Here is a 19,645-nt window from a genome sequence, read left to right as displayed (position 1 = left end):
GCAGTAGATCTCAGCATGGAGCAGTTGAGGATTTGCTTTGCCAGGGCTGAAGCACAGAACAGCCTCATCCCCGCTTAGCACTTCTCACTGGGACCCCGCAGGGTTCCCTCTGTTCTTGTAAAGAAAGGTTAAGATTCAATTAAATAAGAAAAGAAAAAAAGTTATGATATTTGTCACTCTCTCCATCCAGATAGAAATTTGGGATTTCTAAAACTCCATTCTCTGGTAATAAGGATTATGAGAGCAGGAACAGCAGTTTGGGAGATCCTGGCATACCTGATGTTTCTTTCATCCTCGTAATCTGTGGCACAGTGGGGTTATTGCCCAGCTCCCTGCGAAGAGCCGAGGGGCAGTAAGTGCTTCTCTCCTGCTGCAGCACCCAGAGCTGAGCCCAGCTGCATCGCTGGGCGTGCAGCTCTGCAGGGCCGCTGGAGGGCAGGGCTGGCATGGCACACAGGCTGGAAGATGTTCCCGTGCTCGGGAGCAGCGTAGTCTCATATTTTGAGGCCTGTGCTCACTAAGCCGACAGTAACATCCTCATTCATAGGTCTTAGTTCATCAGCAGTGAGTAGTGATCCTCTGACCCTGACTTTCTTCATTTGCAATGTAAAACAGAACTAAAAGAACGACTTTGCCTACTCCTTTGTTATTTATTTTAAAACATCCGAGCCATTTAGACTGTGATAAAAACCAAAGGAGTCTGTGTCACTATGCTGACAGAGCAGGGATGAAGCAGGCAGGGTGTAAGCAGCTCCAAACCCAGCACCCTCTGCCTCAGCACACCCAGCTGCCCGCATGAAATGTGCACTGGAAAAGCAACCCAAAAAACACCCTTCCTCTTAGCTATGAAGGAAGTGAAATTCAGGGCCTGGTGCTAATGAGGATAGTTCCATAAACACAGTTGTTGGTAGGAAATGGCCTTATTTGTGCTGTGTGTCAGGGTCAGGAGAGCCAATGTGTCTCTCCGAATTATCTTCACAAAACAATCAGGGCAGCCTTTCATTAATTTTGCAAACCAGATTTGATCCAATTGGGAGATTTTTCACAGTAAATCAAACAGCTCCTACACTGGTGAAGGATGCTTAAAAAGAAAGTTGAGCTCTGCAGTGAGCTGGGTGAAGGAAAGGGGTGAAGGGGTCAAAAGTCAAATCCAGACCTCTTCTCAGGCTTTTCTGAGCACTGAGGGTGTGTGATGCATTTCTGACAGCCCCTAGAGAGGCAGCTAGAGACAATGCCCACTATGAGGAAAGAGGTTTAAAACTTCCATTGAGGCAATAAATGAATAAATAAAACCCTTAATTTCAAACACAGTTCACTTTTACTCAGCAGAAAGAAAAAAAATATATGGTTTTTATCCATGGGGAAGTATGATCTATTGGAGCAGAAGAGAACATGGCAAAAGGGGAAAGGGAACTCTGAACGACGAAGACAGGGGAACAGAGCCAAAATAAAATTCAGGAAAGAAGAGAGTAGGAAAGAAGAGAAACAGAAATAATTGTGGATGGAATACTGTCTTTTTAATGTAACTTGTAGATTTTTTTTTTTTTATTTTTTTTTTTTAAGGAGAAGAAGAAAAAAGATGTAATCATGTAGTTGAAGTCTATGATAAACAGGCAGTGGAAGGAACTGAACAACATGCAGAGGAGCAGCTGAAGGTCAACAAACCCCCCAAACTTCTCCAGTTCACAGGACAGAAACAAGTGGGAGTCCTTGTAAGGGCTGCAGAGAATGAGGAGTGTGTCTCTGCAATGCCAGGAGAGGCAGACCCACCCTTACAGCCACACAACATAAGGACCTCAGTTAGTGGGTGTTTACCTCTCTGCCACTGGGCCCGGAAGGAGCAGACCTCGTACTGTACCTCAGGACAGAAGCTGTTCTGCCACTGGGATGGCCTAATGTATTTGAGGCCCTGAAGAGGAATTTGTTTTAGAATTCAAAATAATGTGTAAAATGTGCCGTCTCTTAGCTGTAGGGAGCAAATGTTTCCTCTGCCTGTGGTTCTGCTCCCCTGCAGCACACAGGTATGTGTGTATGCAGTCACCGAGGAGAGCAGGGCCTTAGTCTGCTTGAGTGCATGACACCAGGATGGTTGTCTGGCAGTATTTGTGCGATGGCACACTAGTGTTGGCACAAAGCATTCACAAATCAACACAAGTTTCTGCTGTGCATGCCTTAGGTTTTCTGCAGAGGTTTCTGTGACAGGGAGGGAGTCACAGAGTGGCTGGGGCTGGCAGCCATCTCTGAGGTACCGCATTCTGATTCCACTGCTCTGAGTTGCCCAGGACTGTTCCAGTCATGTTTTGAGCATCTCCAAGGCTCCATAACCTCACCATTTGACCACTCTCAAAGTAAAAAAGTTTTTATTATGCTCAGGTGATGTCCCAGTTCCCTGCCTGATTTTTGTCTTTGGAAATGGATTGCATGGTCCATCACTTTCCAAGGTGGGGCTGAACAACCAGTTATTTCACAGGTTCTCCTTTCTGTCCTTAAAGACTGAAGTGAAATTTACTTTCTTCCAGTGCTCAGGAGTCTCTCCCAGCATCCATGGCCTTGCAAAGACAATTTGGAATGGCTTCATGATGGCACAGCCAGCTCCATCAGCACCCATGGGTGCATCCCGTCACGTCCCAATTTGTTGAAGTGTTCTCTCATGTGGTCATCGTCCACAGAGTCATCTTTGCCCCATACTTGATGTTTTTCAGTTTTTCCGGTGGAAAACATCTTCTGACATTTGCTACTGGAAAGTTTTAAGTATTTATTCATTCAGATAACAAATATGCCCAGCCTTATTCAAAGTTTCACTTGGTCTTGTTCACACCATGTTGTCATTTAATGCAGCTTTGTCTTTCTTCCTTATGGTTTCTCTTGTCCTAAGTATTGGGAACCAAAAATTGACCTGAAAATAAAGAAATATGATTTTTAGGTCATAGTATTTCTGAGTTACAGTTCACTCAGACACATAGTCAAGACTGAAAGATATTAAAAACAAATAAAAGAAAAAATATGGCCACATCTGCAGCAATATGTAAGTATTTGCCTTAAATATTTGCATGTGTATTTTTCCATTTCTACATATATATATGTATAGATATGGAATTAATGTTTTTACAATTGAAAATTTCTACTTCCTAATGGTATTTGCAATTCCAACACCATTGTGCTTTTAAAACAGAAATATATTACCTTCTGTTTTCCCAAATAACAGCATGTTGTACAGCATTAAGGGTCTGCTCACAAATGCCTGATATTTGCCATCTGCATTGCAGAAATACGCTTTGTACTGCAGGTGCTTATCAGACATTTGTGAAAACAAGTTTCTCCTCAAGTTGGACTTGATGGTCTCTTGAGGTCTCTTCTGCAATTCTGTGATTCTCTTAAAGCTCTTTGCAGCACATACTCATTGGTTGTACCCATTTTGTGTCTGATGCATAAGAATTGAAGGGCAGAAGAACACAGTTTTGTAATCTGATCTTACCAATAGGCCAGTTGTCTCCAGCAGCACTTCAAAAAGTCTATTAGCACATACGTGAAATTAAGAAGCCTTTAAGTATTTCCTGGATGGGAATCTGCCTACGATGCTGAGAAAGGGAGATTTTTTCCATTGTGCTGATGGCTTACCGTTCTAGCAAACACATTCTTGTCAGCTTTCTGTTGTATCTTTGCTCTTTCCTTGAGTAATTTTGCATGTAAATAATGTATCCGCTTCGTCTCCACATCAGGATAAAATGAATTTGACACAAGTATTTTAAGCTGGGTCAAGAGGCCAGAGGATAACCCAAAAATGATTAAGAAGAAGATGATTATTCCAAGCTGGAGCCACGTCGTGGAGAGGTGGAGTTCTGGCTGAGGAATGCAGTTATTCTTAAACAAAGAGATCTTCAAAAGATCGTTCTTTGCAATATGCTCATTCATGACATTGATAAGACTATTCTTCTGCACAAGAAAAAGGGGAAAAGAGAGTTGAAGATTGTACTGATTCTCTCCTTTATAATATTTCTCTTATTGGATATTCACATTTCCTAAGGTCCGTTAATTGTCTAATCCATCTAGTGCCTATGAATAACAATATATTTATTAGCTATTTTAAAAATATTTCAAACTGCATTTTCCCCATTTCTCCTGGGGCAGTGTCCTACAATTGCATTCTTAGTAGCTCTGCCAGAAGAATGTTTAACTTCTCTGACTGCAGTGGTTTAATTTATTCCCATCCCCATGAATCTGCTCAGATCCTCCACTGGGGAGACATTCTTTGTGAGTAACGCCATGGAGCAGAGCATGCCCATCCCCTTGGCTCAGTATTTGATGAGCAGTGCTTCTGCATCCACCTATATATGTAGCTGTAATGGCAATGGTCCTCTTTCAAACAAACATATGAATTACAATGCCATGAAGGAACTGTCAGCTTATTGGCTGTGATTCTGCTCCTGTAGCTGCTGAAAATGAAAGTTTTCAACACTAAGTTAAAATGAGAAATATAAAGTACAGATAAGTACTTACTTGCTGAGAGAGTCTGAGTTGAATCTCTAGATCTGGTAATTCTTGGAGATGTTTATTCACATAAATAATTAGCCAATAAAACAAATAATCTACTGCAGCAAACAGAAGCCAGACACAAAGATGAATAAATACAGGGAGAAAAAAATGCTGCATCTGTTTTCTCTCCTTCCTTGTGAAGCTGAAAGATGGGATTGTCACATAATTCTTTCTCTCCTTTTTGTTAAGTGGAAGAAGGCATGGCCTTTGCTGTTGCTTTTGATGCTCATCAAATGTGATGAACCGTTTTGTGATATAAGTATTCTTAAACTTGGCATTATGAGGGTGCACAAAATGTTTGATAAAAAGCACAGTTCCGAAACAAACTAAAAGAATTCCCACTATAGGCAATACTTTCTGGCCTATACAGGGCAATATATTCAGCATAAAAGATATCTGTTTAGCAACTCTCTGGATTTCTTGTTTTGTGTCATTCAGTTCTTGTTTCAGTGTATCATCCGAAATTGAGTAAGATGGTGTGAACTCATGCTTTATTGTCACAGAAAGCAGGTTGGTAGGAAAATTGGCCATCTCGTAAATCCATTTTACGACCTCAATGTAATATTTTATCAAGTCAAATTTCTCATACTCTAAATGGCAGGTTATGCTGTCCGTTAGAACTTTTAGGTTGTGGAAAATGCTTTGGATGTTGCCAGCTACCACAACACCTGTACCAGCAGTAAGGAGAGCATTCCTTCCCTCCCGCAGCCCACAAGAGAGAAGGAATAGGGCACTGAAGCAGCGCAGGTGCTTGGAGAAGCAGAGAGCGATGGAGAGTGAGACCCAGACGAGGCCACAAAGCAGCAAGAGACCCGTGGACTGCTGCTCCAGGGAGACATGGATGCTAAGGAAGAGGAGAACACTTAAGAGAAAGCCAACTGCAGAACAAATGGCAAAAAGCTGCATCAGGTACTTCCAGCCAAGCCTCCTTTCTGATACAAATACTCCCCAGGCTTTCTGGGCTGCCAAGGCAAATACTCCCATTTTCTTCTGATTGTTGCTGACACTGAACAGGCTCAAACTAAAAAGAAAGGAAAACAAAAATGCTGTTAGATGCAGGATCACAGCAGTGACAACAAGGCGTATTTGATTGGCAGCTTCACATCACAAAAAATACAGATCTGACTCACATGGCAGCTGAACTGCCCCAGTGAGACCCAAATCTGAGTCTCAGTATAGATAGAATCACAGAATCATAGAATCATGGTTAGAGTTGAAAGGGACCCTTAAAGGTCATCTAGTCCAACTCCTCTGCAGTGAGCAGGGACACCTACAGCTAGAGCAGGATGCTCAGAGCCCTGTCCAACCTGGCCTTGAATGTCTCTGGAGATGGGCATCCAACCTCCTCTCTGGGCAACATGTTCCACATATACAAATGTGTAAGGGATGATTATGGGGAGCAGCAAGATGGGGAGAAGAGAGATGGAGAGCAGTGAGATGGGGAGCAGTGAGAGATAAGGAAGGAGGATGGAGGGCTTCTCCTTCAGCTGGAGGTAGGTCAGTGCAGACTGAGTCTCAGAGACATTATTCCTTCACTGGGTCTCTCCTGGGACAGCATATTGGCCCACATATATGGTTAACTCTAATTGCTCATTCTTTTCACCTTCTTCTCTGCCTACAGCATGCCCACACTGTAAATTAATTCAATCTGATGGGAGACTGTACTTGCTCCATATTCACATCTTTCCTTCTTTGTAATACATTTTTAGTGCCTTTTTTTACTAATTTATATGCTTATTAGCCTTTTAACATACTAGAACAAATAAGATACTAATTAAATAAAATAAACTGTTTCAATTTTACCCTGTAATAAGGAACAGTTGCCTTCACAAATACATCCTGAAGATATTACTTTGTCTTTTGTTTAGCTTGAACACAGCAGGTAGCCAGGAACCGAACAATTATTTTATAGACATGCTGTATTTTTCTGGCATTTGACTTTATGAATTCTGCCAGCATTTACTGTGCCATTTTCCCCTTCCTCTCCTTATTACTGTTTACCGGCTTTGTTGTTCTGTTGCCGTTGGCTGTGAATACAACAGGAGCAGAGGGTGAGCAGAGCAGGCAGATCCTCCCCAGTGCTGAAGGATACCCTGAGAAATGCCGAAGACTCTGGGTGCTTCCCAACCCCAGCAAGGATGGGAGGTGGGCAGCAATGGAGTGGGCTCAATCCCTGGCACCAGGCTTGGGAAAGCTGCTTCCCTCCAGGGCCTCAGCTGTAAGAAAGAGCACATAGTAGCTCTTTCACAGGAGAGAAATTAATTAATGACTGTCCAGGAAGTGATTGGCAGATGTATGTAGAAGTCCCCATGTGTTTGGGAAAGGGGTGCAAGCAATGTGGGGAGAGGAGGCAGCACACAGGAAACCAGGCTCCAGCTTTTCAGGATCTTTAAGCACTGCTGCACATTCTTGTACATCAAAGAGAGGTAACCTTTAGCAGTGAACAGACCTGGAGTTCTGTTCTTGATCTTAGAAGTCATAAAAAATCAACTGCAAAAACTTTTTGCATGTATGCAACATTATGCAAAGATACTGAGAGTATGAGAGTTTTCTTTTACAGCATTGCTGTTCTCAATCATAGTCTTGTGTGTTTGTATGTATGGTTGTTGTTTATTCTTGTCAGTGGTAAATAGGCTTTAGGTAAATGGCATAGGAGCCATTGGTTTTTGGAGCCTGTGGCAAACACTCAGGTGATGTGATGGCTGATGGCTGGAGGTTGGAATACTTGCATGCATTCCTGACTCCTGCAGAGCCTGTCCCTGATCTCAGCAGTGCCAGGGCAGAGCACTGACTCAGCACCTCAGCTGGGTGCTCTATTTCCCCCATAGGACATCAGCAGCAGAAGTAAATATTGAGCGCAGGAGAAGCACACAAAGGATGAAAACTGGAGGCCTAAAAAATTATGGAGGCCAAAAATTCTTAAACAGCTGTGAGTGCTTTAGAAGGGGAAATAACCTCCTGGTTCAGAGTTAGAAATAAATCAGTGAGTTCAGTGTCTCAGTGAAAGAGGCTAATCCCGTGCTCAAAGAAAGAGAAACCTTGAGAGCTTTCTGGACTGTTTTCTTTTGTAACGTAAACCACAAAAACTCTAAAGCTGCTGGGTGCAGATAGGAATTCTACCAGGAGGGTGACAGGAACAAAACCTTCATTTCAATTGCAGTCTGAAGCAAAGCAGTTTTTTCTTCTGTCCCATATCATGTACTGATGTGGCACTGCTACCTTTATTAATGTAGCATAAGGAAAGAATGTGCCTGGAAAAGCAGTTTTTTGCTGTTCTGTGCCAAAGTGTTTCCACCATAGTTTTCTTGTGGCATGCAACACAGAGGGGAGCTGGAAACTGTCTTTGAACCTGTTTTTTTTGCAGAACCCAAGGGGAACCCCTCTATGCTTTAGTTTCCCTTGCTGGGAAGTGCTTCCTCAGATCTGGAAGTATGATGTTCATCCACCATATGGCATGCTGGCAGGAGTAATTATGAAAACAAATTCTTTCCAGCAAGGAGTTTGGTCCATGCTTCTTAAGGCTTGTAATGTACTGAGATTAATGCAATGTTAATGCAACTTAGTTAAGAGGTATTTAAGTTCAGATATTGCCTACAGATTTGAAATAAGTAGAAAAATAAGTGCATAGCATCAAGCATCTCTAGAAAATGCTTTTCCGGCTCAGGCACAAGCTTTCAGCTAAAGCTGTGTCATTGTTGTATAGTGCCTATTCACATCATGTATGTGTTGTTTCCCTGCCTGCCATGGGTATTTTGTGGTCACTGTCCAAGCAGTATGATCATCTTCACTGCTGATTTGACCCTGCCCCAGCCCCTTACTCTGATGAACAACCAGAGCTCAATTTCCACTATACGGATTAGCACCAGGTTTGTCTGAGTTACATCTGTGCCACAACAGGAAGAAGGCTGAAAGATGTGATGGTGTCTGTCAAGCTTTGCTAAATAAGGTTTGTCCCTGCTGTCTGTCTTCATTTATAACTTATATCAACCATCCAAAATATTTCATGAAAGCTATTAAATTACTGAGTCCCATTACAAACTGCTAAGTCTCACTGCAACTATTAGGCTGCGGGGTGACCTCATTGCAGCCTTTCAGTACCTAAAGGGAGAGTATAAACAGGAGGGGAGTCAACTCTTTCAAAGGGCAGATAATAGCAGGACGAGGGGAAGTGGTTTTAAGTTGAAGGAGGGAAGATTTAGGTTGGATATCAGGGAAAAGTCCTTTACAGAGACAGTGGTGAGGTGCTGGAACAGGCTGCCCAGAGAGGTTGTGGATGCCCCGTCCCTGGCGGTGTTCAAGGTGAGATGGGGCTCTATGCAGCCTGGTCTAGTATTAAATGTGGAGGTTGGTGGCCCTGCATGTGGCAGGGGGTTGGAGATTCATGATCCTTGAGATCCCTTCCAACCCTGGGCCATTCTGTGATTCTGTGATTCTTTTTCTCACTATAAACTTCTAGGAAACAGAAGCTTCTGCCATTATATTAAGCAAAGAGTTTGCATGGGTGACTCACCCATACATTGGAGATTTAGGTCTGGTTGTAATTCCTAAGCAAGTAGTAGCCTGAGTAGAAACAGTTTCAGAAGTAGTCTCTTGCAAATATGAGGAGTACCCATGTAACTATAGCAATCATCAGAGCAAGTGGCTATGGCAGACCAAATCCCTGAAGACACTGAAGGTGAGGCTGGACAGGGCTCTGAGCAATCCAATGTAGCTGTAGGTGTCCCTGTTCACTGCATGGGAATTGGACTAGACGACCTCTAAGGATCCCTTCCAAATCAAACAATTCTACAATTCTGTGGTTGGCAATGAAGACACTGCTCTCCACAGGACAGCTTTATTTGAAAGAGCTCAGTAGAAGCATGGCTGTGCAGCCAGCCCCTGCCTGTGCTGTGCCCCAATCTCAGAGCATAAGTCACCACAAAAGGGAGGGATGAGGTGGAATGGGAGACTTACACCTCCTTAATGGTAAGGCGTCGGCTACGCAGCGCTCTTTGCCTCATAAATCTGATTTGGATTTTACACAGGAATTAGGAAAAAGTGCACAATAGGAACATAAAAACAAATATTTCCTTTTTTGGCAGTTCAGCAGTCTGCTTTCCCAGCCTGGATGGGCTGGGAAATTCTCTTGCATTGAAGTGTAAGAGAATTACTTCCCTTTTTTGGATACCATCAGAAAAATACAATGATAAGCTACTCTTAGCAAGAGACAAAAATACAAGAGATTGTCTCACATTACTTCCCTTGGTTAATGCAGGGCATTCAGCAAAGAAATAGAAGTCGAATCAAAAATCCATCAAGATGGATGGAACTACCTCAGGGCTTCCTTAGTAGCCTGCCATTTCTTGTGTTCACATTCTTAGATTCTAACTGCAGGAGGAAGGAGAGTAAATCATATTGAACACAACAAACACAGTTGAGGATTGAAATACATTTGAAATATCAAATGTGTACACTTAGGAACTTGAAAGAATAAAAAACAGCCACAGAAATACAACAACATACAAAAAAAATGCCACCATCAAAAAACATAACACAAGTAAAAATTCATAACTGATCAAGGTCTCTTTTTCTTCTTTTAAACACTGGATCAGGAAAATTATGAACTTTGTGAGATATTATCGGGTCTTTAAGATGCTACAAATTGGTTAAATGTGATCTAATACCAGATGTCAAAACTGCAATATTCACATCTGAGCTACCTGTTTCAATGTCAGTGAGAAGCGCAGCTTCCCAGAGCCGAACTTGAGACCTGATTTAGAAGCCCATGCTTGTGTGGCATTAATTGCATCCTATGAGAGCTTCTTCCCTATATTTACTACAAAAAGACTCCAGATTGCTCAGAGACAGCTGTTCAAAGTCAGATGTATCAAATATTCTATGTTTCTCTTTTGTAAGGAAGGGTACTTTTTGGCTGAGCTGAGTGCTCAGAACAGGATGCAGCACGTGTTGTGAACAGCTGTAGAATCTGGGCAGCTGTGGAAAGAACAACAAACTTGAAGTCATGCTTTCTCAAGGATGCTGCTGTGGACAGTTTGGAGGAGTTGATGCAGCAGACCCACAGGTGTGCTTCACTTAAAGCAAAGGCAGGAATGGGGGGCACAGTTTCAGAAAATAAAACAGTTGTTTTCCTATTGAAAGAAAACAACTCTAGAACATAGAAAATACCACTGTCAAGGAGAGCTACACAGTCCCTTCAGATTTTACATCACTGTATTGCAGGCAGAGCCTAGGTCTGTACTGTTTACGAACCTTAGGAATAGACCATCCAATCAGTAAGGTGGAAACAACTAACTTAAAGCAAGTTCTTTTACCTTAGAAGAACTAACCCCCTCCATCTTTACTATCCACCATTACTTGATATTATCCTAAAGTATTACTTACAGACTTTCCTGTAAAGCGCATGAAGGATCTTCTAGGTGCAGTGCTTCTTGCTTTTGATGAGGAACCGGGATGGGTTCTAACAAAAAATAGCATGAGTAATTTCTTTTCCATACCCTCCCTCGATGAGTCAAGCATACCACAATTTTGAAACTACTCTACTTTTGACTAAGATACATAAGGAAGTAACTTAAGCACAAGAACGAATATAGTATATAATTTGCAAGTGCCAGTTTCCACCTTTTTTTTCTGGCAGAGTAATAGATAGCAGCAAATGAGTTCTGGTCCCAGATTTCAGTGTCTTAAAATTATGTCGAATAATGCCTTAGGTCTGGAACATCTCGGCTATTTTGGTGCTTCCCACTGAAGATTGCAGCAATTCAGTGCCCAGAGAACTCTGAAGCTCTAAGTATTTTTGCTCTAGAAATGTTCATATAGAGACCTTTGTAAATATTGTGCCCCCAGCACAAGAAGAATATGGAGCTGTTGGAGCAGGTCCAGAGGTGGCCATGATGATGAACAGAGGGCTGGAGCACCTTTCCTCTGAAGACAAGTTGAGGGAGCTGAGGTTGTTCACCCTGGAGAAGAGGAGGCTCCAGTGAGACCTCATTGAGGCTTTCCAGTACTTGAAGATAGCTAATTAACAGGAGGGATTTTTTTACAGGGTCTGAAAGTGACAGGACAAGAGTGAATGGTTTTAAACAAAAAAAGAGGAGAGATTTAGGTTCAATGTTACAGGGGAGTTTTGCACTCAGAGGGAGCGCAAGCTGACCAGAGGAGCTGTGGGTGCTCCATCCCTAGAAGCTTTCAAGGCCAGGTTGGATGGGGTCCTGGGCAGCTTGATCCAGTGGGTGACAATCAACCTATGGTAGGGGGTTGGAACCAGGTGGTCTTTAAGGTCCCTCCCAACCCAAGCCATTCTATGATCTGATATGATTGGTATGATATGATGATATGATATGATATGATATGATATGATATGATATGGGAACTCAACACACAGCAAAGACTTCTTTTAACTCTGGATTATTATATTTCTTAAAACTTTTTGGAAAATATATAAATATTTTGTTTTGCTTTAATCAAGCCTTTGGCGATTCTAAATTTTACTTTAAATGAACTACTGTTTTTTAGTGAACACTATGGTTTTGTGTGTATATATATGTGCAATGGAGGAGGAACTCTATGACACCCATCCTCTCCTCTTGAAATGAGTCACACAGGTCCTATCAGTTCTTAGAAAGATCCATTGAACCAGGTAGTCCTTTCCTTCAGTTTCCATCAGAGCTAACTGATAAAAGAGAAAGACTACAGACTTACTTGAAAGGAAATCAAAGGCTGACTATACCTTTTAAAATGGATAATAGCAGTAATAGTAGTAAGAGGATCCTTATCCACAATCTACTCAGTAAATGCCTATAATACCTTTCCAATAATATCTTCTTTAGACTGTCTTTTACAGCCACTTTCAGAACTGACTTGCTTGTTTACAGCTTCATTGTTTCTGTTTAAACTTCCAGAACGATTTTTGGAATAAAATATGCCCGGTGCTTTTATCAGAAATCTCGCAGGTAGTTAGGTCCATTGCAGAAAATTTATTTGCTAGACCTAAGAAATTCTAAACTGGAGATTAGTTTTCATTTATACTCCGAATTCAGAGATCCAGGGTTGTACATCAGGTTCAGTCCTATCCTCAGTCTATTTGTGAACCATAGATTCCAACTACAGAAGTGCTGGCACGAACATTATCTATTTGCCCTTGGTAGAAATGGCTCTGTGTGTTATTTTACAAATAACTGGCTTTCCAGCGGGCACTGAGAGCACTGGTTCACTGTATGACCAAGCTCCCCCTCCACAGAACATCCATACCCTTGCTACTTCAAGAGCAGCTACTGTACAAGTTCATCAAGTCCTCAGGCAGCAAGATGAAAATAGAGTAATACTTATAGCATCTAAATTATGCATAATGTAGAGATATAATTAGATATAGTGGACCATCCATAATTTGAGGAAGTTTCTAAAGTTTCATTATAGAAGGAATTAATTAAATCATCCTTCGAGCAGAGCATATTGTTCATAGTATCATATAAGAGAACATTCTGTAAAGTGATCCAGGTAAGAGCATATTAAGCAGACAAAGTCTCTATCTAACCCAACTTATTAGCTTCAATTCAGTAGCAGATGTTTAGAGGTTTATAGAACAGTGACCCTGCTTGAGGAGGGGAGCCCTGGATCAGAGGTACTCCAGAGAATCTTTCCAACAAAGAATAGAATCAAATAGTGGTTTAGTTGGAATAAACCTTAAAGATCACCTAGTTCCAATCCCCTACCATGGTCAGGTTAGCCATCCACCAGATCAGGCTGCCCGGGGCTTCATCCAGCTTAGTCATTAGCAATTCCAGGGATGGGGCATCCACAGTTTCTCTGGGCAGCCTGTGCCAGGTGGCAACCCTGCCCAAGGCATGGGGCTGGAACTGGATAGTCTTTAAGATCCCTTCCAACGTAAGCCATTATATGATTCTATTTTATGATTCTAACCTAAATCTTCTTTCTGATAGTTTAAAACCATTTTCCCTTGTCCCATCATTGTTGAAGAGTGCCTCTTTGTCTGTCCTATAAAGGCCCCCTTTACTATAGTAAGGAAGGCTGCTGTAAGGCATTCCCAGAGGCTCCAAACTAAATAACCCCCAACTCGTTCAGCCGATCTTCCTAGGAGAGGTGCTCCAGCCCTCCAACCATCCTCATGGACCTCCTCTGAACTCATTCTGACAGGTCTGTGTACTTTTTATGTTAGAACCCTGAAAGCTGAAAGCAGTACTTCTGGTGGGGTCTCACAAAAGTGAAGTAAATGGATAGGAGCACCTCCTTCAACCTGCTGGTCACACTTCATTTGATGAAGCCCAGATATGGTTGGCTTTCTGGGCTGCAAGGGTAGATTGCTGGCTCACAGTCAGGTTTTTTGCCCAGTCATACCCCAAAGTCTTTCTCCGCAGGGTTGTTCTCAATCTACTTATCTCCCAACCTGTATCCATGTTTGGGATTGCCCTGATCCAGCTGCAGCATCTTCACCATGGCCTTGTTGAAATGCATGATGTTCACACAGACCCATCTCTGAGTCCCTTTCTTCATCCTTTATTGTTTCAAGAACATGGAATTGTGCACACAATACATGTTCATATGAATCCTGGAAGTGAAGAGTGTGAGTGCTCATAGCCCTTCTTGATCTTTCACAATCAGTGTGCTGCAACTCTCAGCATACCTCTCAAGTGTGCTGGTGTCACTGATAGTGGAGCAGTTCCTTTACAGCAGAATATTTCAGTGACTCTCAAAAACTGTGGTACTGGTACAGCTGTGAACCACATCCTCTTGGACCAGGGTGGATACCTGCCAGCCTACAATTCCTGCATCCAACAGGTCACAAACTACAGCAGCCTCTGCTGCAGCATCATTTTGTCTTGCTAACAGCTGCTGGGGCTGCCCGATTCCTGGACTTCCCTGCTAATATTGTCCAGTACTGAGCACTGTGAAATGGGAAAAACTTACACTCTGCTCATTTGATAAACCATACTATAAAGGCTGTGGTTTCTTTCTTCCCCTCAATTTGCTGATGTAGTATGAATCTCACTGCCTGCATTAAAAAAGTGAGGTTAGTTTCAGAATTTTCTCATTTGTTTTCTTAATCCCTACAGTGACTAACAATTTGCCTCCACATAAAAAGTATTAAAAATGGCATTGCTGACGATCCTACTGTTCTAGCAGCTTCTGAATGCATTTGAGCTGATAATGGTGCTGCTATTAACACAGTTTTGGTAACTCAGAGTTTTCTCACTATTTTAATATGCAAGCACAAAGTGTATTTCTTTGAGCTTTACTTTAGGACTCTGAACATTGCTCTCTTCCTTGACATATCCATGTGCTGCAAGAACAAAGCAAGTTCGGATCTGAGAACACTGTGTCACATTTAAACCATTTGTTATTTTGTTCTGCCTGCTTCTCCTTAAGGAAGACCAGCTAGCAATACTAGTTCTTCCTTGTGACTGGCTTTCAGAGAGCCAGGAAAGAAACAAGGATCAGTATTTGTAACTATTTGTGGTCTTGTTTTTACTCCTGGTTTTAATTACTGTTTCTGTTTTACTGCTACAACAGAAATTTAGATTAAAATAAGGCAATTACATTCTCTTTTCTAAACATCAGAGGAAATGAAATAATGACAGTGGATCATTGCTCGCTCTGCGCCGATCTCCACCAGATGAACAATATGTCTGGAGCCAGCCATGTAATGGCCAGGAGTAAATGGTTCCCAGAGCGAACCAGGATTACAGAAACTTACTTCTGGGGGCCCACTGAAAAAACTGATTCAAATACTGTTGACTTTGATTAAAGTTTCATTTGATGTTGGTAGCTGAAGTTGACTTTGTATGATACAATGTCTTTGAGTTGCTATGAAGAAACATCCCTGTAGAGTGAGCTGGAGAAGAGCTAAAGGCAAGGTTCTTAACAGTCTGTAGGAAAGCAGGAAGTTTTCACCTGGATATACACTACTGATTTCCACAAAAGCACTCCCGGCTTGATAATAGGATAATCCTGATACCTCTCCATGGATTACTAATTGAGTGTTCAGGAGATGTCATGAAGTGACTGTCCTCAGCACAGATTTGTCACAGCCTTCTTTTAATGAAAGCTGGAAGTACCTCTTTTCACTACTGTAAGTTACGTTATATTGTTTATGTTTCGTAATCTTCTATGATGGAGATGCCACTCAACAAATTATGCAGACAGCAATAGCTAGTATCTCCAACTGCAGACAGAATAAATATTTTTAATGAATAATAAAATCAATATTTAAAGTAACATAGCATTTCATAGATACAATGAAAATCTGCACCTACCTAACTAGCTCTGCTGAAAAAGGGGATGCAAGCTTTGTGAGAAATCCTGGGTTAAGGGGTCTATGATAAAAATATTATTGAGAGATACATTCTTACAGGGATCATGGCTTCCTGTGGGATTCTTGCCCTTCACACTAAAGCCTGGCTTTTGGGCTTTTGGGGTAATTCCTCTGGTGCATTCACACACTTTGTTTTGGACAGAGTCTCTGGCCTGCGCATTCCCAGCTACCTTATTTGCAGCCCAAATACTCATGTATTTTCACAGAATCACAGAATCACAGAATGGCCAGGGTTGGAAGGGACCTCAAGGATCATCAATCTCCAACCCCCCTGCCACATGCAGGGCCACCAACCTTCCCACCTAATGCTAGACCAGGCTGCCCAGGGCCCCATCCAATCTGGCCTTGAACACCTCCAGGGACGGGGCATCCACAACCTCTCTGGGCAGCCTGTTCCAGCACCTCACCACTCTCATAGTAAAGAACTTCCCCCTAACATCCAACCTAAATCTTCCCTCCTTCAACCTAAAACCATTTTCATTTTAACCCATTTCAAAATAACATTGCTTTAAAAAAGCCTGCTATTTAAAAGCCCTTAAAATAAGCTGTGTCACTTCTACTAACTAAAAATTGCACAAGAGGTTATTCCAGAAAATCTGAGAGGGGAAGTAATCTCACTGAGCCGTAGTATTGGGGATGGTCTGAGGGTAGCTAGGCAAGTTCCCAGCTCAGTGGCAGGCTAGATGTGCAGTGCTTTAGCTGGGAGACAACTGGGATACTCAAAGCACATTCTCCAGGTATATATTCCAAATCATTTTCATCAGTTTAAATTCAACCCCAACCTATTCGTACATTGATAACTTCATTATCTTTCTGATTTTTCATTCAGTTTTCTGCTTTCCCTTCATTGTTCACTTAATACCTCATTATATTCTTCGCCTAAGCAAAAGGTATTCCAAACAAAATAACTGACTCGTTTAAATGACTCTAAGGAAATGAAGAACAAATAGGATGCACCACAAAAAAGTTTTGCCTCAGACAGTCATGTAATGAGTTACAAAACTATTCCATATTATTTTTTGCCCAATATACGCTGTTTCAGATGAAACTAGCAATGCTCCATTGAAAACCTCCTCACAGCAAAGACTGCCAAAGTGATAAAGGAAAAATTTTATATGAACAACAAAAAAAAGAAAATGTAATAAAATCATTTGTTGGACCATATCTTACCAGGAAATCTGATACATTACTAATAAATTCCTTACTGAATGCTATGAAAAGAACCTGTGAGATAAGGAAAGAAATAAAGTATCCAAAGAACAGAAAGCGGATAGTAATCTTTGTTTAGAATAATGCAAGTAGAATTTACAGTAGATTTATCAAAGCATCTGGCGCCGTTGTCATAAAATAGGTCTGATATTTCCATCTTTACCCTTCAATTACTTTGAAGGGTTTTATAACTTTGCTAACTTGCTACAAACTTGCAAGAAAGTACTGTTTTTCAGTCTTGGATGTTTGGGTTTGTTAGTGACTAATAAGAAAGTTCTTTCTTAAACATAAAAAAGCAAGGCAGCCTAAGGCTTACAAGACAATACTCACCACTGTTCTTCCCAGAGTCTTTCCTCGTGTTCTCTATTTCTGGCTAAAGATCAAATTCTCTGTCTGTTGTTTTCTGACTCTCACATAGCTCAGCTAAAGAATAGCTTTGAAATAAGAATAAGAAAAAAGTTTTGGGGTGAAGTGGTTGATACAATGAAGTTAGTTGTAGTGTATGATGATTATATGATACTACAAACAGCATGGAAGTAGTGTTTTGAGGAGAAAGAACTGCCTTGCTATCAAATGGAAAGGCACAGAATGAGACCCACAAAGCAAACCTCAACAACAAGTTTGCAGAACTGTAGAAATAGGTAGAATTTCACTAGATCTTAGTATCTAGTGTTCCAGCTCCTTATCTATCCTGAATCTTTATAGAACATGACATCTTCCCCAGCATTCAAAGCCTCTACCAACTCCAAAAATATTAACATTCTAGCCATTAAAATACAGCATAGTTCAGCTTCTCAAAATGGAAGATTTGAGATGAAAGCATCTAGGAACTGAGAGTGAGCATTACTCAGCAGTTCCCCCAGCAAACTAGGGCAAAAAAACTACAGTATAGGTCTGCCAAATAGATGTGGAAAAGGGTAGTGGTCCTTTTATTTTTAGTAAGAAGTAAGTGGGAGAAAACAAGAAAGCTATTTATTACATCCTAAATGCAGCCTTCCTGTAAAAATCCTCCTCTGCATCTAGGCTCTGGGAAACTTCTGCAAGAAGGGGGACTTGCAAATGGAAACATCACTAAAAAGATGTTCCTGTTTCTGCCTCATCGGGAGCCCTGCTTTGCAGGACATCCAAGGACACAGAGAGGATACAAATGCAAACAGAGCTATCCTGCGAAGGAGCTCTGTTCCTCCAGCACTAAGAATGATGACAAAGCTAGATGAGAAAGATTCGTATTGGGCTATTATAGTTTCTGTAATGGATTTTTTTAGTTTATTTGGTTTGTCCAACTGGAGTCAATTAAATTATTCTTTAAAGAAACAAAGAAAAAGGGAAGGTACACATTCTGCATAGATGAGTTGCAACTCATGACACTTCTAGTCAGAAAGAGGAAGAATAAATACATAGAAGTTAAATGCATATTTATAAATAACGTTACAATACCAGTAAAAAGTGAGCTTCCAGTTACATAAACTCAAAGATATGACAGCACCTTCTCTTCTGACATTCCCAGAAATTTGTGACACCAGATTCATTATTAAAGTCAGAGGATTAACCATGTGACACTTACAGAGAAATCTGATGTGTGGAAGAAAATGTTTTTCTTATTGATGACAATAAACAAAGGACAATGCTGCTAGCTGGATACAGAGGAGAGAATAGAAGAAATTTCCAATAGTTACAGCAATTTTTGGTATCATAAGCCAATTCTTTGCCTGTTTTGAAAGAGTTTGATAGAATAATTGCAGCAATTAATTTTTTAAGATTTTATAGGTAGGCATCCTGAGCATATACCTAATAAAGGAAAAAACAAAGGCACATCACACCACTAGATGTTAAAATTTCAAATAAAAGCAGTTTCTGTTCTAGCAGATTTATTTCCTTCTGCATTTCTACTGAAGGAAGCATTCAGATTCCCAGTGTATTAGCCTTTCTTCAGTAATCACAACAACTTCTGCTAGCATTCATCAACATGCATACTTTATTAGGAAGAAAATAACTAATCAACCGTTTACTTTCCTGCAATCAATCAAAGGTAGCGTTCAAGATTAGATGAATTACAAAACATTCTGTGCATATTGGAAATGTGAAGGAAACATGCATTTTTTGATCAGCCAACAAGTTGTGGCATGAAAGATTTCACAGGTAACAGAATCATAGAATCCCAGGCTGGAAAAGATCTTAAAGATCATTAAGTCCAACCACAACCAAACCATACTACCCTAACTCTAACAACCCTCCGCTAAATCATGTCCCCAAGCACCACATCCAAATGGTTTTAAAATACATCCAGGGATGGTGACTCAACCACCTCCCTGGGGAGCCTATTCCAGTGCTTAACAACCCTTTCAGTAAAGAAGTTTTTATTGATATCCAACCTAGACTTATCCTGGTGCAACTTAAGGCCCTTTCCTGTCACCTGTCACCAGTGAGAAGAGACCAACCCCATTCTTGATGTGAGCACCTTTCAGGTGATGGAAGAGAGCAATGAGGTCTCCCCCTCAGCCGCCTCTTCCCCAGACTAAACATTCCCAGTTATATAATGCTCTATATAATTGAGCATTTGACATAAAACAGTAGTGT

The 19,645-nt window shown here is 41.2% G+C and overlaps 1 protein-coding gene across 3 annotated transcripts; it reads right to left on the bottom strand.

Moving 5' to 3' along the window:
* Window positions 1-1,536: 1,536 nt before the first annotated feature.
* On the bottom strand, window positions 1,537-11,139 carry DCSTAMP (dendrocyte expressed seven transmembrane protein). 3 transcript variants are annotated; one of them, XM_090137892.1, is made up of 5 exons: window positions 10,915-11,139; window positions 9,846-9,900; window positions 4,498-5,554; window positions 3,619-3,933; window positions 1,537-2,896 (listed from the first exon to the last, which is right to left on the bottom strand). In XM_090137892.1, exons 3-5 carry the CDS (start codon window positions 5,515-5,517, stop codon window positions 2,813-2,815), a joined length of 1,419 nt encoding a protein of 472 aa, XP_089994018.1. In that variant the 5' UTR covers window positions 5,518-5,554; window positions 9,846-9,900; window positions 10,915-11,139; the 3' UTR covers window positions 1,537-2,812. The 3 variants fall into 3 exon arrangements, with proteins under 3 accessions (XP_089994018.1, XP_089994017.1, XP_031446977.2); XM_090137891.1 differs by lacking the exon at window positions 9,846-9,900; XM_031591117.2 differs by lacking the exons at window positions 9,846-9,900; window positions 10,915-11,139 and having other exon boundaries at window positions 4,498-6,219.
* Between the last annotated feature and the right edge of the window lie 8,506 nt (window positions 11,140-19,645).

Source organism: Phasianus colchicus, chromosome 3, assembly GCF_987193195.1.
Source record: "Phasianus colchicus chromosome 3, bPhaCol1.hap1.1, whole genome shotgun sequence".
In the NCBI taxonomy this organism is placed as follows: domain Eukaryota; kingdom Metazoa; phylum Chordata; class Aves; order Galliformes; family Phasianidae; genus Phasianus; species Phasianus colchicus.
Note: the sequence above shows the minus strand (reverse complement) of the source record. Positions and strands in the feature narration are given on the sequence as shown.